This window comes from Equus caballus, chromosome 1, assembly GCF_041296265.1.
Source record: "Equus caballus isolate H_3958 breed thoroughbred chromosome 1, TB-T2T, whole genome shotgun sequence".
NCBI lineage: Eukaryota > Metazoa > Chordata > Mammalia > Perissodactyla > Equidae > Equus > Equus caballus.
The window spans coordinates 173,508,051-173,527,218 of record NC_091684.1 but is presented as its reverse complement, the minus strand read 5'-3'; the positions used below and the strand labels follow the sequence as shown (position 1 = coordinate 173,527,218).

Below are 19,168 nucleotides of genomic sequence, written 5' to 3'. Positions count from 1 at the left end.
AGCTGACTGACCATCACCGGGTGCCCAGATCCTACAGCTCAGCTCTGCCACCGTCTTGCTTCGTAACCAGAGGACACTCTGAGCTCCCTGTCCCTGGATCCAGCGTGAGCAGAGCACCACTTTCCTATCCTATCCAGAGAGAGGAGAAGAAAAAGACTTTGAGGTTTAAAGGTGCTTTATCCAGCCTAGCTGGAGGCGCTTTATCACGTAATTTGCACTATAAAAGTCTGAGCCATCCAAATCCTCAATACACCCGCCTTTAATTTCTAACCCAGAAAAAAGAAAAGAAAAAAAGATTCCTCTCGGTGACGGGGTGGTTAAGGCAGTTGGGAAATGCAGACTTGGAAAGCTTCCATGCCTCTCGTTCTTGCTCTTTCAGGTGCTTTTCTTTCCATGTTGTGAGGTTGTCTTTGGTTACAAAGCGAATATTTTCAAATTTCCCACAGCTTTTAATTTCAGGTGCAAGAAATGTATTTGCCCCATGTTTTTTCACATTACCCTCTGTCTATATACTCAGTATATTTCTATATCTACCTATCCATTTATCTATCAATCATCTCTCTCTCTATCATCTATCTATGACATACTTGTTTTTAACAGTTAATTCTGTGCCTTGCCTAAACTGTAATTTACTAAATGCACATATGCTGCCATACTGATGAACTCCACTGAAAAAAACCCCTGAATTTTCCAAGTTTAAACTTTCCCCTTGATCAATGCTTAGTCTTCCCCTTGGTAAGCCTGCCCCACCCAGAACATCAGCTCTTAGCACCTTTCCAAATGCCACGGCCATCTGCAAAGAGAGATACACACTGGACTAATTTTGTAACATGATACTGCCTGGCATTCTGTCTGCCTGCCTCTCTGGGTCTCCTGGTTGACTTGTCTCTTTGATAGCCTGTGTTTCTACCATTTCTTCCAGACACTTGCAGTACTCAAAGTTAAAATTTTCATACAAGATAAAAGCGAAGATGCAATCATTCTGTCTGAGTTCTCTCCACATGTCACATTAGCACATGACAGAATTTTGAATCATATTTTCTAGTTTTAAATTAAATATTCAAGACTAGAGTTCCCTGAGAAAACTCAGATATTTGGCTGACACCTATCTCTATCAGTTATGAAAAAGGACAGATGAAAATTCTCCTGTCTAAGCCTGCATGGTCTAGTATGACCTCCAGAATCTTACACAGGAGACCTGGAAATTAAAGAATAATGGATTTCCTGACCAAGGATGAAGCACTCACTGGGTGTAATAGCAAATCTAGTTCCTGTCGAGAAGGTTAATTTTTGGTTCCGTACTCAGACACACGGTGCTCTAAATCATGACAAAAATCATTGCTCCAAATTCTCCAAACTCTACTGCAAGACCCCCCACCCCCTAGTTCTCGTGAAGCCCCTGCTCACAATGCTTCTACAACATCAAAGCCACCAGTGGCCCTCTCCTATTTCCTGCTGGAACAACTGAGAGAAACTGAGATAAAAGACTATAATTAGGAGAAGTTTGACATGTGAAATCGGTTTTGATTTTTCTGCCAAATTTTACTTCAGAGAGAAGAACAGAAATCCTCTCTGTCTCTCCAGGTGCTCTCAAGGAATGGCTTGGGTCTCAACCCCTCTGGCATCTTTCTCGTCCTTTTATACTGTACCACATTTCCGTTTTCTCTGAAGTTGCCTCATCTCCCTTCTCTAGCCTTCTGATCCATTTTCTCTCTGTTGAGAGTTGTCCTTCCATTCTCTGCTCCTGTGGCCTGTGCCACCAAGGGCCAGACCTCCCCGCTCAGTGCAGATGTGAGTGGCAAGCTAGGGGACGGCCATGGCTGCAGACAATGCTGTCTGTCCCCCTCCCCCAGGGACTTTTGGGCAAAGACATAAAGACCTGTCATGGCATAAATCATTCTTGGGGTGGAGGGCAGGGGCGCTTTGCTATGTTCCAGATAAGTTACACCTGGAAACAGAGAAATAGAGTAGCAGACTTTTGGTGATTCTTTCTGGGGTTTAAAGGGTTGGCTCAAGACAGTGGTGGTGGAAAATCTTTTCGACTTACTTGGAATGACTGTCAAACGTGTTCCTCTCCCAAAATAGAAGTTCTGGTTACCAGTGTTCCACCGTGATAGGACGCTCAACAAAAACCAGGCGGAAGAGAGAGCCAGCGCTACACCTGGGGCCCACCCGACCCACCGACAGACAGGCAGACAGACTCTCTCTTTCCCGTGCAGGCGCAGGAATAGGGCATTAGTGGGAAGGAGGTTCAGGGCTTAGAGCAGCTGCAACCATGGTCACAGCTGTGACCGGCTGGAGGGCTGGAGGGAAGGAGTCCTCCTGAGAGGGGATTAAAGGGAAAGCTAATGTGCATCTCGTGCTGCTCGCTGTCTAATTAAAGGTATAGGCCCATTTGTTTTATGCGTGGGCATTTAAAACATTCTTTTTCTTTTAAGATTTAATTTCTCTCCTGATGATCATATGATTCTGAAGTGCATTTTAATTAAGTCTCTTTATTACATCTTTTGATTCTGGGAAGGATTTTATTTCTTTGTGAAATTTCTCGAACAATTCATTTTCTCTGGATTTACCCAGTGTGAGGCTCTGATCACCCCACTCCTTTCCAACCTGCCTCATTTCCCTACATCCCATTAAGCAGTGTCCATTGTCCATTGCCCCATCCCACCTTGTCCCCTCAGGTGCAGGGGGAGAACACAGGTTCGTGACTTGTTTTTCAAATTGCCACTTTCAAGTCTCAAGTTCCCTGTGCTACCTTTTAAGGACTAAACCTACGTTTGTCATTCTTTGACCTTTTTTTCTGACCAGAGTTAAACTATCTTGATTCCAGCTTTGTGTCCTCAACCACCATGCCACCTGCACAGCCATTTAAGCCCCATACATGTGACTATAACTCCACCAAACTCCACAGGCAAAGTCACGGGCAGACTTACTTGGAATGACTGATAAGCTGGTCCCCTGCCCAAACGTCAGCTTGTTGTTGGCGGTTATCGCACAGTCATCCAACCCTTTGCAATAACTGACAGGTGGCGCTTAGAGATCTTAGGCCACAGTCTTTTTCTCTGTCACTTCAAGAGGCATCTCAGGGATTTGTGAGTGTGGAACCACAGTTGGGCCAGATTCTGTAGGGGATGTTGGAAGCTTGCTAGGAATGCGTGCTTCTCCACCTTGTTGTCACTATAATTTCTGACATGCTGCAGGTTTTTAAAAGCATCGCTGAGCTCCCTTCTTTCCTCCTCCCTCCTCTGTTATTCTCTTGTCCACACAACATCCCAATCTACATCTCATTTCTGTCTTCAAGCCCAGCTTGGTGACACCAGGTCCTCTGGCACCATTGATCCGCCTTCTCTGAGACAGCATATGTTTGCAGGCACGCCATGATTAAAGGACTGGAAATGCCAGGCTTTCAGAAGCTGAGATCTGGGCTCCTTGCTCCTTATCGCTGGTCAATATGTTGTTCTCATTTGTCTGGCTAATGAAGAGCTGACCTTTCTAAGTGGATGCATTTTGCTGAAATGACAACTGCCAGAGAGCTAACAGCAAAAGCAGAGCTCTGAAGGCAGTTTTGGCCTTTCAGACCCCTCTGGCATATTTCAGTCAAAAGGATCCCAGACTCAAATGTCAATCTCTCAGCTTTGGCTCCCACATTACTGGACTTGAGGGAGCTCAACAAAAACTGGGCAATTTTGGTCCAACCTTCCCCCTGCTCATTAGAACCAGGTTTTCTTTGGAGGCATCTTGCACATTCAAGATACTAACAGCCTAACATTCAGCCTTATAGCAGCACTGGCACATTCTATCTTCACAACCCCCTGGTGTGAATTGATGCTGCCACTCAGTGGAGCAGGTACTGAAAGCGAGGTCAGATGACCTCCGCACACCCAGAACGGGGACTATCTGCCTGATGGCCTCTGCCTGCACAAAAATACGTGGACTGGACTCTCATCCCTTTGGCATGAGAGGACACTGCCCTCAATGAAGAGCCTAGGAAACAGTGCTCTGCAATAACAGTTGGAGTTATGACACCCTTCTCTCTGATGCTCAGCTCCCCATCTCAGTGTTATCAAGCTGCAGTGGAAGACACATTCCTACTTATTTATTTTTTCCCCTCCTGTCTCTCAGTCCTTTCATTTCTCGTTTCTGAGCACACAAGGGGCTCCAGACTCTCCTTGATCCATTTCCATTTGACTCCATTAGAATCTCTGCAAGAAAGAGCCAAAAGGCCTAAAATGCAAAAATGCATGGGGACACTGTGGTTTGGGTCTCTCCAGCCTGCTTCAGGATTAGCCACCTCCCCTTTACAAATATCGGCTTCTCAGAGCTGTCACGCTTCTCCCTGCAGCAGGAGCTTTACAACGACTGACAGAAGGAACTTTTATGAATCTTAAAAAAAAACAGCCTGAGTTTCTCTCTCTTCCCGGCGGGGAGCAGCAACAAACTCACCAAAGGCAAATCTTTCTATCCGCTCTAATTATCAGCCAGGATGCAAGTTACCACGAGGAGAAAGGTATTAAGCCTCGAATCTGAAAGGCTTTGGAATTGATTATAATCCCTTGCCTGGTGGTTTCAGCGATAGGAATGGACACAGTGGATGCGTAGTTCTTTCCATCCTTTTTTCTGTTTCTCTTTTTTGCAGTTTTGCATCTAGAGAAGCAGTAGGAGACATGCAGGGAACATAGAGGGATTCGAAATAAGACCTCAGATTCCCATTCAGTTTTCATTTTTTCCCTCTCTGCTTTCATTTAAAACCCATTCTGAATGATTGCCACATACCTATTCAAGCTCTGCTCTCAGTTATCCCTCTCCACTGTGGCTGATACCAGCGGAAATGGACTCAGCTGCACCAAGAAGAATTCAAGACTGATGTTAGGAAGAACTTTCTGACAGGGAATGTACTGTTAGAAGGGGTTATTCACGGGAGTCACTTGGAAAGGGTGACCCCACGCCCCAAAGTTGGGCATCATCTCCTGAGAAGGCCCTGAAAGCAGCAAAGATTCATTTCTGTCTTTCCAGGGTCAAGGTCAGCAGAGGGCTAGACCTAATGGCTCAGGTTCCAAAAGAGAATCCATTAATATTGAGATTAAAGAAGAGAAAGGACCTTGGAGGCCACTAGTTAACCTCAAGCAAGATCTGGTTTCCAGGAAACATACATTTCTCTCAAACCTGATACCAGGGGTGAAATTCCAGAATTTCCGGTATGCTGCTAGGTCCTGTTACACTTACTTGGATAGACAGTCAAGACGGTTCCTTGTCCAAATGTCAGCTTTCCATAGCCGCTACCAGTGTTAGCACTGTAATGGAGACCTTTACAAAAACCCCGGGGAGACTGCTGAGGCTCACAGACACCTTCCTCTTTATTCTGGGGAGAAGAAACTCACGCAAAGGGGCCTGAATCTGTGAAGCTGAGTTTCTTCCCACCAAAGGTCAGAGGACCATTTCCACATCTGGTCCTGGGACACTGGCTTGCTGCCTCCTCCCGAGGGCCTGCCTCCCATCTTTCTCCATTTCTTTTGGTTTCCATCCTGAGGCTTACTGATTTCTCCTGTTCAGCATCTCTCTTTCTAAAGGTCTCATTTCCATTTTATAGCATCATTTTCAGGACAATTTCTCTGATCAGTTTTCAAGACATGTCCTCCCCTCCCTTCGAGGTGTCACACATTTCTGATGACAATGAATTGATTACAAGGAGACGGGAGGAGAGCATTCAGCTTTTTAGAGGCTGACTAGAATTAGATGAGGTTTAGTCTCTAGCTTCATGAAACATTCACTCTGAGCTTCCCTTCATGACCCAGCATAAGAAATGAAAATGATGGGCACATTTAATTGCGGCTTTCTTCACATACATGGCTTTTCTGTCAGTCTTGAACCTGGTGGAATGTTAGTAGGATCTCACAGAGAGTTTACACCAGAGCTTTGTTATGGTGATTAACTATCCTGGGCATTGTTCTGGGTTTAGCAAAGAAAAACCTTTGTCCTGGGAAACCCCTCAATCCCAAGCAGACTGGGACAGCTGATCACCCCAGAGTCTCACTCGGGATGTCCTGGTCTCGCAGAGCAGCGCAACAGTCGTAGTGGCAGAGCTAACTGAGTCCCTGCTGGAGGCAGGCTTTTGCATATTTACTTGGAATTGCTGTAAATTTCATCCTTTGACCAAACATAGCTTCCACTGCTGACAGTCACAACCACAGGAAGCTGGGGGATTTCCTTGGCTTTGTCTGGTGGAGACCATGAAAGGTGTAAGGAGCAAGATTCAGGCGGTCTCCTTATTTGGCACAATGGCGATCAAACTCTATCTCCGAAGAAGATAAAAAACACGTATTTTAGCACTTCAACTGTTTTCACTGAATTTGTGCTAGTCTGTCTAGTCATCTCTTCAAGCAACCACTTATTAGCGAAGGGTCATAGCTTTAGCTGGCTCATCAACATGAAAAGGGTGAGAAAAAAAGGCTGTTATTTAGCTATGATGTGTTCTTCTGCTGTAAAGACAGCAGTCAGGGATTCAAATGACCCTTCTCATCTCTTTCCTGTTTCACAGCATCATGGTTCAAAGAGCTCCCCATATCCTACTTCAGTCTCCATGGCATTAGGACATAAAATCAGATGCCTGCCCTCAGCTGAAGCCCTCAAATAGATGGCGCCAAAGTGTTGCTGTGGCAATAATCCCTGTGCTTTGCTGATTGAAGGAAAACAGAATTTAGTCATAGGTCTCTTGGACTTTAGCCTTGCCTTGTAGCCCCTGAAAATAAAGAATCCATTGAATGGAAAATCTGGCATACAATTACTGTCCAGAGCTGTGGAAGGATGCTTGCCCTGCGCAGATATTTTCTTTGCATGGTTAGGCTGTCAAACTCCCTAGCCTCTTCAATACTATAAAGTATACGGGCTACAGCCCTCAGTCCCCTAAGAGGCCAACCACATGCTGAGAGGGGGTCCCAGCTTCTCCGTGCATTCTGGAAAACCCACCGAAGAGCCCTGTCCTAGTATATTTCCAGCGAGACATCAAAGATAAAATCTCCTGTCTGGTCCCTAGCCTCAGCTGTCCACCCTCTGAAAAGTGACGTCCTTGAGTCTCCCAGGATGTTCATATGAATCCCATCAAAGCTTTAATTAACTATGGCCTCAGAGGCAACTGGATGCATGGGATTTAACAATATCATGTATTATTCATTGTTTCTGTTCTTGCAGTCACGTGCTGGTTCTGTCCCTGCTGAGCAAGGCACGTGTGCGCATGACAACCTCATGGCTAACCACACTGCATGTTCTTCAGACAGGGCCTATCCCAGAACATTCTGAGCTGTCTGTTACCAGGGCTGCATTAACTCCTTCAACACTGCATGCATTGTGTCCCCTAATCATTTACATCCCCCTCCCCCCCCCCCCAGTCAATCTTTTCAAGAGCTTTCACTGGGCTGTGTTTCGCAATACCCTTCTCCCAGCGCTGCATCCTCTCCTAATCACAGAAAGCAGATTTGAATAAAGGAAACTCAACAACCAGGATACTAAGCTTATGTCAAAAGGAGTCTGGGGCCCTTCAACAGGTTTTTCCCATTTCCACTTCACCCAAATTTTATAACAAGTCAGTCTTCCAGCATTAGTTTATAAGCACCACTCTCGGAAGCCCACAGCTTTTCACTTTTATATATAGCATTTTAAAACTTTTCCAAGTACTCACACACACATTGTTACCATTGTGGAAGGGTGGGTGTAGACTTGAAGGAGAGAATGTACTGCTCTGTTCTCATGACTCAGAGGACACGTGAATTTTTCCCCCTCTCCTCAGCTGAACTAAGCGAAGTGGCAGCTCAATCAATGAATTTGGTAACCGAGGAAAAAGGGGGGTTAAACCCACTGCCTGAGTTAACCAGTCCCACCCACGGAGACCTCAGTTACTGGACTGGGAACAGTTCCTTTAAGAGAGAGAAAGTCGAGGTAGAAGAAGGCAGGAAATCTGTCTGTAGAATTTCCAGCATTCGTTAATGAAATTTCAGGGTCCCATTATTTCAGGAGATAAATTTAGGGGAGTTTTAGTATCTCCATCAGGAAGATTTATATTTGGTCTCCTGAATTTGCATAGTCACAATATGCCAATTTCCTCTCTATCTTTTTGGCAAACATTTCCTGGCTTTAGCTGAATCCCTCAGGATCCTGTATTCAATTTTTCTCCCTGTACCAATAATCTCGTTGAAGATGGATGATAGGAATGTTTTTGGCTGAAGGTAATTTAGTCTTTGTACAACGGACTTCTAATCTCTCTGATAGGGACCACATCCTCCCAGCACAAGCATTAGATTTGGAAACTAACCTGAGATGTTTTCGGGGGACAAGTTAATTTAAATCAGAAGAAGGAAGTGTTTTGAATCCATCCCCCACTCCCCTCAGGCCCTCAAACTTACTTGCATTCACAGTTAAGAGAGTTCCTTTTCCAAATGTTGGTTTGTAGCTGCTTCCTGCGCTATTCTCACAGTCAGGGGAGGCTTTACAAAAACACAACCAGGAGCCGCTCTTTGCAGAAGGGCCCTGGGGGTCAATATGGTCTTGATCCCACAACCCTGTACTAAACTACAGGTTATTTGATTACAAGCCCAGAAGGCAGCTGCTGCAGGTGGGAGCTGGGCTTCCACAGGGCGATGGAGCCCTGATAAATAAATGTTATTCATTTAAAAATTTTTTTATTGTTTTTCTTCTTTTTATGTCTATGATGCTGCCTTAGTTTTGGTAATCCATATCTTTTTCTTCTTCCCTCCTCGTCTACCCCTGGCTGGCACTCACATAAGTTTCGACTCTATTGCACTTCAGGGCTGCTTCTCTGCATTTTATTGAAATTGCTTACATCAACTCACTAGATTCTGGTTTACAGGAAAATGATTGCAGAAGGAGAGGACAGGGAGGGAGTTTTTACAGGGACATGTTCAAAAGTAGAAGTTGGAGGGCTTTTTGGTCTTTCCTGGTCTGCTTCCCTCTGATGGACTAGGCAAAACCAGTACGTGCCCCTCCAGAGAGCTCATAGGACATGGCCCAGAAAGGAGAAGGCCCCATGTAGCTTCACCCTTTCATACTTACTGGGATTGACGGTCAGCCTGGTTCCTTGGCCAAACACCAGCTTCTGGCCGCCACCCCCTGAGTTACACCACAGCAAACCACTTTACACAAACTGCACTCAGGTCCTCCCTCTCGCCCCCTTGAGGAGGAAGCCTGATCTGCTCTCCTAACACCCAAGCCTGCTGTGGACAACGGCCTGAATCTCCCAAGCCAGAGGGGTTTAGGACAGTGTCTCTTTGGGGCCGCCTGTTTGCTCCTCGACTGACTCTTTTAGATGTATACCAGATTTTCAATCTCTTTGCCAGTCAAATATTAAACATCTTTATTTCCACTTCACAGAATTTTAACTTTTTAAAAAATTTCCTTTCTTTCAGCCTTTGTAGAGCTCTCCCTAAAAACAGATGGCTTTAAAGCATCTTTAAAGTCAGAATACACTAGGTCTCCTGAGGGAGGTTAAGCTGGCTTCCTCCTTAAAATTTCTCGTTTGCATCCTTGGGCTTCTTCTCAGGGGCCTAATCCATTGGGCTAAGATGGGAAAGGTTAGGGGGCAAGGCAGACAGTCCAGGGGCAATCCTGCCCTTTGAGACCTTGTCCCACACACTGACTTGGACTTATTTTGTGCTCACCTCCTTCCCCTCAACAAAGACATTATTGGCACTTGTCACCAACAGGGAGCCCTTCTCAGAATCAGTTCTAAAAGACCCCCACACATGTGCCCTTTAGTTTGAAAACAGACATGATTTCTTTCCTCTGCTCAGGGAAATTTGATTGAAAAACAATTTCCAATTTTGCAAAGTGAAGAGGGTTAGGAGAAAATCTCTTTGCCTCTGTTCTCCTCCCCTCTCCTCTTCAATAGTTTTAAACTATTTATAGAAACAGCCCCTTTAGGGTTAGAGAAATGTGGCATGTTTCTAATCTCTTCATCTTTTTTCTTGCTATCTATTTATTGTAGTCGTATATTTACAATCTAAATTTACATTTCATTTCCTTTGCAGAAGCTACTAATGTACTTTTCTATTACTTCCAGAACACTGTGTGCAATGATAAACTCTATTGAAATAAACCAATTTACAAAGAGTTTTTAGGGCTAGAGGTTGACATTTCTTTCTTCCCAAGATGGGTCTGGGGTGAACGAGTTATTATTATTCTTCAGGCAAGCCCAAGTTAGGGGCAGTCCAGTCAACGGAGCACCGAGGCTTGCCAAGCTGACGTGCTAATGTCTAAATAACTATCTACTGAGCATTGCTCCTTGGGATTAATTTGGATTTTCTTTTTAATCTAGTTCCCAAATGTCATCTTCCCATCTTTTTAGCTCTTAGAATCTGTCAGGCAAAGCTTAAGGTAAATCTCAGGGATGTTTTTTGAATTTCAACCAGTATTTCATCTCTGTACACATCACGAAAAAAGTGCCAAAAGAAAGATGAAATATAACACTTTTGGGAGAAAATTTATAACATTTCTCTGGGAGAGATGAGAATTACAAATAAAAATGGAATTGCATGTGCTTTTTCTAATGATCATTTCTAATATCTGGATGACTCTAAATGTCCAGCCCAATTTGGAAACATAGCATCTGACCCACCTCCTCTTTGGACTATAGTTAGCAACTGGACACACAAGTCAGCATGGAAATGCTTTTTTATCTCATGCTGTTTTAGGCATAAGGGTCTTTAGGAAGATCATTGGAGCTAGCATAATACTCACCAGGACATCTTGATTCTAGCCTTTCTAATGTGGATAATAATTTGACCATGAAAATAGAAGTTTTACTGTGAAAAACCCATTGGGTAGTTGGTATCTGTTAGGAATTGTAAGCAAAAGTTAAACCCCAAACAATTGTCTGGAATGAGCTTCTGTTGTAGTAAAAAGAGACTTCCTCATGGAGCAAAAATTCAGCTACATTCAAGTTAGTTGAAATTGTTTTGAGAATGGTGGGCAGCACTCAGAATATGCCTCTGGGTATTACAAAATGGAGAGAAGGACCGTTATTGCACTTGGATTAGGGAATCCTTCTCTCACACTTCCCAGCTTAGTTGCCATTTTTCGCTGAGGGGCACTGAAATGAGTGGGTATCAAAAGGGGCTTCTCTAATGCAGAGCTCAGCCAAGGCAAGGATGAAAATGTCCCAATTAGAAACGCAGCGCTTAATGGCGCCCTAGGGCGTGTTTTCAGAAGTTCACGGTCTTACTGTTTGGAATATCTGCTTTCAATCTTACCCTTTCCCTAAATATCAGCCTGAATCAATGTCAGCATCAGAAAATCTTACAGGGCTTTACTCAACTAGCTTGGCTTCAAGATTTTGAGAGATTAGACAATTCTTCTCCCAATTGTACCAATATGGAGGCTTAGGAAGACAAGGTAGGTGATATGAGAGTGGTCGTTCGGTTGTTTATGTCAGTAGGCTGCATCTCACTGTCTCCTTTTGGATCAGGTTGCATTATGTACCTCCTGCCTTGGCTATGGACTTTAGTCTAATTTGTTTTTCTTTTTCTCCCTTTCTTTTTACATGCTTTCTGCCTCTACACCCTAAAACTTCAATTTCGATTCCATTTGTCACGCACACGCATCTCCACCAATAACAAAAACAAGCTTAACATTTCCAAGAGCTTAAAGGTGTTGAAGAAGCAGTCCTAAAGGGGCTCCCTCAGAGGCTGCCCTCATTATCATTTTCACCAGAAAGACCCAAGGCACCAAGCCTCCAAAGATGCTAATAACTGGGGTAATTCAGTGATCTCTAACTGAATTTCTAAGAGTAATGGATTATGTTTAGAAACAAGTAATCTTTAAAACATACCTGGTCGAACACTCAGAGTCGTTCCTTTTCCAAATGTCACTTTATTACCAGTTCCTATATCACACAATGACATGAGACTCTACAAAAACTCACCTGCCCAAACTCCCCTAGCTATCTACTTAAATGTTTACTTGTTATTCCCGATAAAACCAGCTCTTTATAATGAGGGTCTGGTGGTAGAGTTTATGGACCACCTGGGGGCCTTCCTTTTTTTTCTCCTTGCACTACTGTCACTTCACTGGAAATGTGCTGACATTCTCTCACAGCACGTCTGCTTTGATAAAACAGGAGTAGGAATTGCCTCCTCTATCTTACGGAGGAAGAAAATAGAGGCTCAGAGAGTTAATTGATTTTGATTTTCTCTTAGTTCCATGGAAAATTCCACCAATTATATTACGAAATTAAGCTTTATAACAATCTGACTCCTTAGTCCAATGCTCCACTAGCACTGCCATTCTCAACTATTAGATAAAATAGCGTGTGAGAGTGAACGGCAGTGTCCCTTGTGAGGTGGGTACACACCAGCGGTTGTTTGAATTGGAATCCATCAACGGGGCTGCTGTGGTTTGGACCCGGGTTATAGAACAGAATGGACAATTTAGGAATCAGGGTTCCAGAGAGAAAATTAAAAGCATTAGTTATTCAGACTTACTTGGGTTAACTGTCAGTTTTGTTCCTTTTCCAAAGAAGAGTCTTTCAGATCCGCCTGAGTTACACCGCCACAGACTGCTTTACAAATACCGCCAAGACCCTTCCACTAGGAGCCAGGGCTCTTCACTCCCCCAGGGGAAGCACAGAGGTAGAAACACAATGCTGTGCGATTATACAACTGTATGATTGTTCCAGAAAAGGGAGAGGAACTATGGAAAAAATTTAATCAATCTTTACCTAATAGCCGGTTAGAATGTTGCCATTAATTAATTAGTTAATTACTTAACTAGCTCGTGGGCAGTTGTAGTTAATTTGAAACAGCTTAGGCTTGGGGTCAGACAGACTTGGCTTTGAAACCCAGGGCAAGTTCATTAACGTTCTGTGCCTCAGTTTCCCCACCTGTAAAGTAGGAGAATGCTGACTGCTTGGTGATGCTGTTGTAAGAATTAGGATATGTAAGTGGCTTGCAGTGGTCCTGTTGATCAATCCTTGCTTTCATTGCTGACAGCACACTTCTATAGGGATTCTTTTTAACAGCTTTAGAGACCAAAGCATCCATAACTTTTCCTCCAAACATAATCTCCCCATTAATAACCATTTAGCTCTGGAATCTGAGTTCTAAGAATTAAATTCCCAGTCCTCTTTCTTACTGAATCAATTTGAACAAGTTACTCTACCTTTCTGTGCTTCTATAAAAATGTAAGATATAAAAGCATAAAAAGTTTTCCTTTATAAAATAAAGTGGTGTTAGCACCTAAGCCACAGAGCAGGTATGAGGATTGAAAGTGATAACGGGTGGAAAGCAGGCAACACTTGGCCGAGCATATAGTAAGCAATTAATAAATCATCATTATTTTCCTTTCAAGAAGCCAAACACATTGTCAACATTTCTCTTATCACAATGACCTGAAAATCTAAAGATCCCTGGGCACTTCTCTTCCTTTAACTGATGAACGAGCAGGGCTTTGAGGGCAATAGAAGAGCTACCAAGTGGTTGGATGAGGGGGTTAAGTGATTTTGTGAGAATTTAGCAAAACTGTATTCAGCTGCATGGGTGCAGCTTCACCGTTGCACTGTCTCGAGTGGTGTGGAGAGGGTATCTTTTAGCCAGGCAGGACTTGAATATTAGCAGAGATGAGTCAAGAAGCCACATCCACATTAGTTGGAGTAAAAACGATCTCAAATCACATTCAAGAAGAGGTTCAGTGCTCTCCTCTACTTACCAGGATTCACTGTGAGCTGAGTTCCCTTCCCAAACGTGAGCTTAGAACCACTGCTTTGTTGAACACTGTGCTGAGGGGCTTTGCAAAAACCTGTGGTGTCAACTTAATGAACCCAGCTTTGCAAAGCTTCCCAAGAACTAAAATTTTTCTTCAATCTCCAAGCCTCTAAGACAGGCTAAGTGATGGTGTCTTTTTTCCTGGTAGCCCAGAGCTTCAGGGCTGAGAGGTATGTCCAGAGACATAATTGCCACTTTGAGACACCAGAAGGTTCAGCAAGCCAATTCTGTCTATTCTGTGGTCCAAAGCAATTGCATATCTGATGCAATCTATCAAAGAATATAAACTCCCACTGGGAAAGAAATTAGCTCTGTAGAATTTATAGGTAGTGTTTGATGGTCAAGACATTGTGTGAAGACAAGACCAGCATTTTCACTGTGGCTTTTTCATCCCTGCCTCAGTCTGGAGATGGCTGTACCTTTCTCCTAATACCAAGTTCAGCTATTGTTCCTACTTGTGCTAGCTCCGACCCCTCCCAACAGGCATGCAATGATTTTATCTCCCCTTGGAACCCTGGGTTCTGTTTTGACTTCACTAAGTCTTGGATAAAGAGTGTTTAAGGTGCCTATGAAACTGCATGGCCAAGGACCATGATGTTCTCTGCCTTGGGTCTGGCCTGGTCAGAGCTATGAGCTGTCTTGGCTTTGCCCTGGGCCAGGCTCAGCTGTGTGGCCTTGAGCCAGTCATAACCTCTCTTCAGTTTCACTGTCCTCATTTGCAAAATTAAAGAGGTGACTTAGGTGGTCTTTAAGGACTTACTGAGTTGATGGTCTTTGATTTGATTCTCTGGATCTAATTTATCCAAAAATGCTGTACAAATCTTTTCCCCCAAGGTGTCTAATCCTCCTCCCCAATTCCTAAACAAAATGAAACAAATAAGCAAACAAAAGAAAAGTGGGTCTCTACTTATTATTTAGGGAAATAGAGCTTTCCAAGCCTACCATTTGCCTTAACACTTGATCTTTTTAGAAGTTTGAAGTGAGAATTTTGGAACCAAATCCTCAGGGAGAAGTCTTCTTTCTTTGAAAAGAATTAAAAAACTAATCCAAATAAACCAACACCTTTGGCTGAAAGCTCATACTTACTAAATTTCACTCTCACTTGAGTCCCGGTTCCAAATGTCAATTTCCTATTTCCTTCCTTCCCACAGGAGCTGATGCCTTTACATAAACTACCCACAGGAAAGGTGGTTTGATCTTTCAACCTCTTCCCACCTGACAAGGGAATTCATCATCTAGCTAGGAGTCTCAGCCCTCTGATTACCAGGTGTTAGATACGGAAGGGGTTCTGCTAACACTATGTCTAAAATGGAGGTACTCACCCAAGCTTACAGTCAACTGGGTCCCCTTCCCAAAGGTGAGTTTCTCAGTGCCCTTCACACAGTGCCTGGGCTCTTTACCAAAAGCCCCTCTTAGTGCTCGGCTGAGACTTCCTCTTCTCAGACTGCAGGGGTCTCTAGTGTGATCAGGGGCGCAAGAGCAGGCAGCTTCGTGGGAAAGGTCATTTAGGGTTGCCTCTCTCCTATGCAACTCAGGACACAGGCCATGAGGAGAGCAGGGCCAACCCTGTTAGGATGGTCCGAAGTTCTTCTCTGGCTTCAAAGGCATCTGAGACCTCCAAACTCCAAACACCTAGCAGGCTGTTTCTTGATGTCCACCCTGTTGTACAGATCTATAAGAACCATGGTATCTGGGGGTTTTACCACTGGTTCTGACCTATGGCAGGGAAGGAGACCCCCTTGGGCATCAAGTCTATGAGGGATGCCAGGCTCTCTTTTCTATTATTAGAAGGACAAAATGTGCCACTTCTCCACTGTTGACTGCCGGGAACCTAATTTCAGAAATATCTGATTCTTGAAAAGCTTTCCCCCTATAGACTTTACAGATCAGGTCAAGAAAACTTGCAACTGGGAAGATAAACCTTCCCCACAAAGTAATGAAACCCATGCTAAAGCCAATCATAAAATAACATTTTTGATTACCTTGTGTTTTAGATTATCCATGTTGCTGTGCGCATTTTTTTCTGAAGCTAAGCTACATCCTCAGGGCCACAGTTATGTGTCTAGGTCTCAAACGTAAACCTGTTGTCACTGTTAATCAGTCTCTGGCCCATTGACAAACCTCCTCCTTCCTTAGGGCAATGGTGATGTCTTCTCAGAAACTGGCCCAGAGGATCTCTCAGAAAAACTGTAGGCACTTAGTAAATATTTGTTAAATCGAATTGCATTAAACATTTGTCTTTTGTTCCTATTCCTTAAGGAACACTCGGCTATCCTCTGACAATTTTCAGATGAAAAAAAAAATTAACTCTGCCAGATACTACTTGCTGAGTTTCATGATTCCTCTAGTCTTGACTCCAAACGTCAGTTTCCTATTAACCCCATTCCCACAGGAGTGAGCACCTTTACAAAAACCAGAAGCGTCAGCATCGTTGAAAGGGATGTGGCGTCAACTTTGTTCTCTTTCCTCACTAGAATGAGACACTTCTCTGTTCCCCACAGGTGCCCCATCTTCCCTGGGAAAGCTTTGCCCTCCTTCTCACTTTCAGAGCCGAGATAGGCAGGGGCAGAGTAGATTTCAGGGATGAAGATGATAAATAAGATATCAAAATGTTATCACACTATGCAGAGCCTTCTTTTTTTTTTTTTTCTCTTGGCCAAATTGATGTTTTTTTCCAAAGGCTGTTTTTAGCACTCTCTCTCTCCCAGATGCAATAATAACTGGATTCCAAATTGGCATCTGGGCACGAACCTCCAGGCGCTGATGAGTCACACACATTGAATCAAAAAATTATGCTATTCCCCAGTGAAGAAGTATGCTTTGTTTCTTCCCCTTGCTGGGCAATAAGGAGTTCAAGCAAAATACGCAGGGGAATACAAACTAATAACTCTCTCAGGTCAGATCTGTAGCTTTACACATTAGCATCCTAGAAGACCTGGAAGGGAACTTAGCAAGTGCCGGGGCCAGTGCTGTCATTTTAAAGATGAAGAAGCTGAAACCTCAGGGGGTAAATTTGCTCAAGGTCATGTAGGCAGGTAGAGGCAGAGCTGGGGCTAGAACTCAAGACACTTGAGTCCCAGTCCTGCTTTCTATTGCTTCCTTCCTGTGAGTCAGGAGAACAAGGATCTTCCCTGGGTAATCTCTATCCTTTGTGGCCCTACAGGCCAGCCCAGGTGGGATTATCTCTGTTAAACAGTGGGGAAGCCATACAAGGGAGATGTTTGATTTCAGTGCATAGCTTATGATTTTAGACAGAGATATAGAGCATCTTAATTTATTTTTAAAATTTGTTTCTTAGGCTGCAGGCAACAGCAATTGATAGTCGGGGAAATGGCCCATGAGATCCCAGGGATGCCAAGAGAAAGAGAGAGATTTACAAATTTGCCCTTTACCAAAAGGATAATCCAACAGAGAGTTGGCTCTGATTACGTTTTCTCTGCAGGACTCATTATAGGAATGACATCTAGAGCAGGGATGGAGAATACAAAATGGTGTGGTGTTAGCTCCTGTTCTTGCTCCTGTGGCAGACATTGGTAAAAGACACATCGCTGTTTTCCTCTGAGTCTAGATGTGGCCTCAGGATCTTTCTTAACAGTGTACTCAAGCGCCATTACCGATTGCTAGCCCTTGGTAATTGAGATATAGCCTGTTTGCCCCCCACACCCTGGGGAGTAATTGGAGAGAAGACCCTACAGATGGCTTGAGAAATCTGGTTGACAAGAGTCAGGCCAGGCCCCACACAGCCCCATCACGAAAGGGATCGCTGACCTGGTTGGACCAAGACTGTTCTTTCCACAGGCTGCTCCAGAGGTGGCAACAGCAACACCATGGAGTATCCCTTCTTCCTCACAGCTTTCCTCAGATGCTGGCTCTGTAGAGGGCATTGGGCAACAAACCACCTTAGGGTTCTTCATACTTGTTCTTGCCCAAAGGGCGTTCAGCAAGATCTTTCCTCAAAACAGAGGTCCTGGGGGTAGAAGATGTCTGCCAGACCTTGGTCCCTCCCTGGCATGCTTCCTGTTATCCATCACCCCGGGTATGTCCTGGAGAGTCTTGGAATCGAATGTGGCACAGCAAGAAAGTGATGCAGAAACTCTTTCTCTAGACTACTCACTCCCATTACCACACACTCAGATGTTTCCAAGCTTTTCTCTTTTAATCACGTTGCTATTCTTTTATAAAAAAGGGATGCGTTTGTCCATATCCATCCAAAGAAAGTTCCCTACGTCTTTTGCTATTACATTAGGCTTTTTGTTGACAGGAAAAATGCCCATTTACCCTTTAAGGGTGCTAACTCATATTTTCAAAGACAGTCCTCTGAGTGACTGGGGAGGATGGGCCCTTTGAGCCAACAGAGAAGCAGCTGTCATTCTCAGGGTTGAAAGGGGAATGGGAGCAGATGCAGCAGCTTTGACTTAAGTTGTGAACAAAGAATATTTTCCTCCCCTGACCTATTTTCTGTCAACATCCAGTGTGACCTATTTATGGAGATGGTCTAATTAGAGCAGCAGAGGGCGCTGCAAGGTCAAAAACAAAGCTGCCCATCTCCAAGGAGACTGGGAGAAAAGTTCCTTTTTTGAGTAATAGTGATCAAGATCCAAGCTGTGGGACAAAAGCGGCCTTGTTTATCAAATCCCTCAGATCCCACCATGCCCGGGAGCCCCTCTTAGTGGTAATTCCAGTCTAATGAAAGGCAGTCCAGGGCACTCTCTGCCTTGGGGAGCTGCTCAGGCTGCAGGAGCTAGAAGGTTTAAGGGAGATGGGGTAGAGAAATTCAAGGGCAATCCATCTATAATAGGTTATTAAATACTGAGAGTCTTTCTTATCCCTAAACTTTTGGGGTTACTTGGTCACACGTCGTAGTCTCTGATGAACAGGCCTGTTGCAGCTTTTGGAAGACATAGGACGGTGGGCTAGAAGCCTCATTTCTCATGTGCCTAATGCTCTTAGGGCCTTGGGAAGAGCTCAGCTGGCTCAGGTCTTCAGGGAGTGCAGAGCTCTACAACATACTTGCACATTGACAGCAAATTAAAGTGTGAGTCACTTTTTTTTTTTTTTGCCATTGATTGGTACATGGTACAACATGTCTTTTGCCAGATTTCACAACTTTGTTCTTTAGATTTACACAGCATCTTTTTTCTGAACATCTTTGATGAGAAGAAAGTGCTCAGGAACTATATTCATCAGTTTATTTAATAAAAATGACAATAGCGACAGCGATACCTAACACTCCTAGATCATTCGCTGGGTGTGTGGCTTGTGTTAGTGCATCTAATTTTCCCACAGTCCTGTGAAAAAAACTACTATGATTATTTCCATTTTACAGATGGAGAAACTGAGGCTTGGAGGGTTTTAGGTTGTGTTCAAGGTCGCATGGCAAGTAAATACTGGAGCTGATATGAACC

The 19,168-nt window shown here is 44.0% G+C and overlaps 1 long non-coding RNA gene and 1 gene segment (V, D, J or C); one reads left to right on the top strand and one right to left on the bottom strand.

Annotated features, from left to right (window-relative positions):
• Positions 1-19,168, bottom strand: part of LOC100057843 (T cell receptor alpha chain MC.7.G5-like) — a 435,091-nt gene that overhangs the window by 59,166 nt on the left and 356,757 nt on the right. The window contains 1 exon segment of the C gene segment in view: positions 13,708-13,772. Within this exon segment, the coding sequence occupies positions 13,708-13,772 (65 nt within the window).
• LOC138918616 (uncharacterized) overlaps positions 1-19,168 on the top strand; it is a 100,772-nt gene that overhangs the window by 29,110 nt on the left and 52,494 nt on the right. The window lies entirely within an intron of this gene.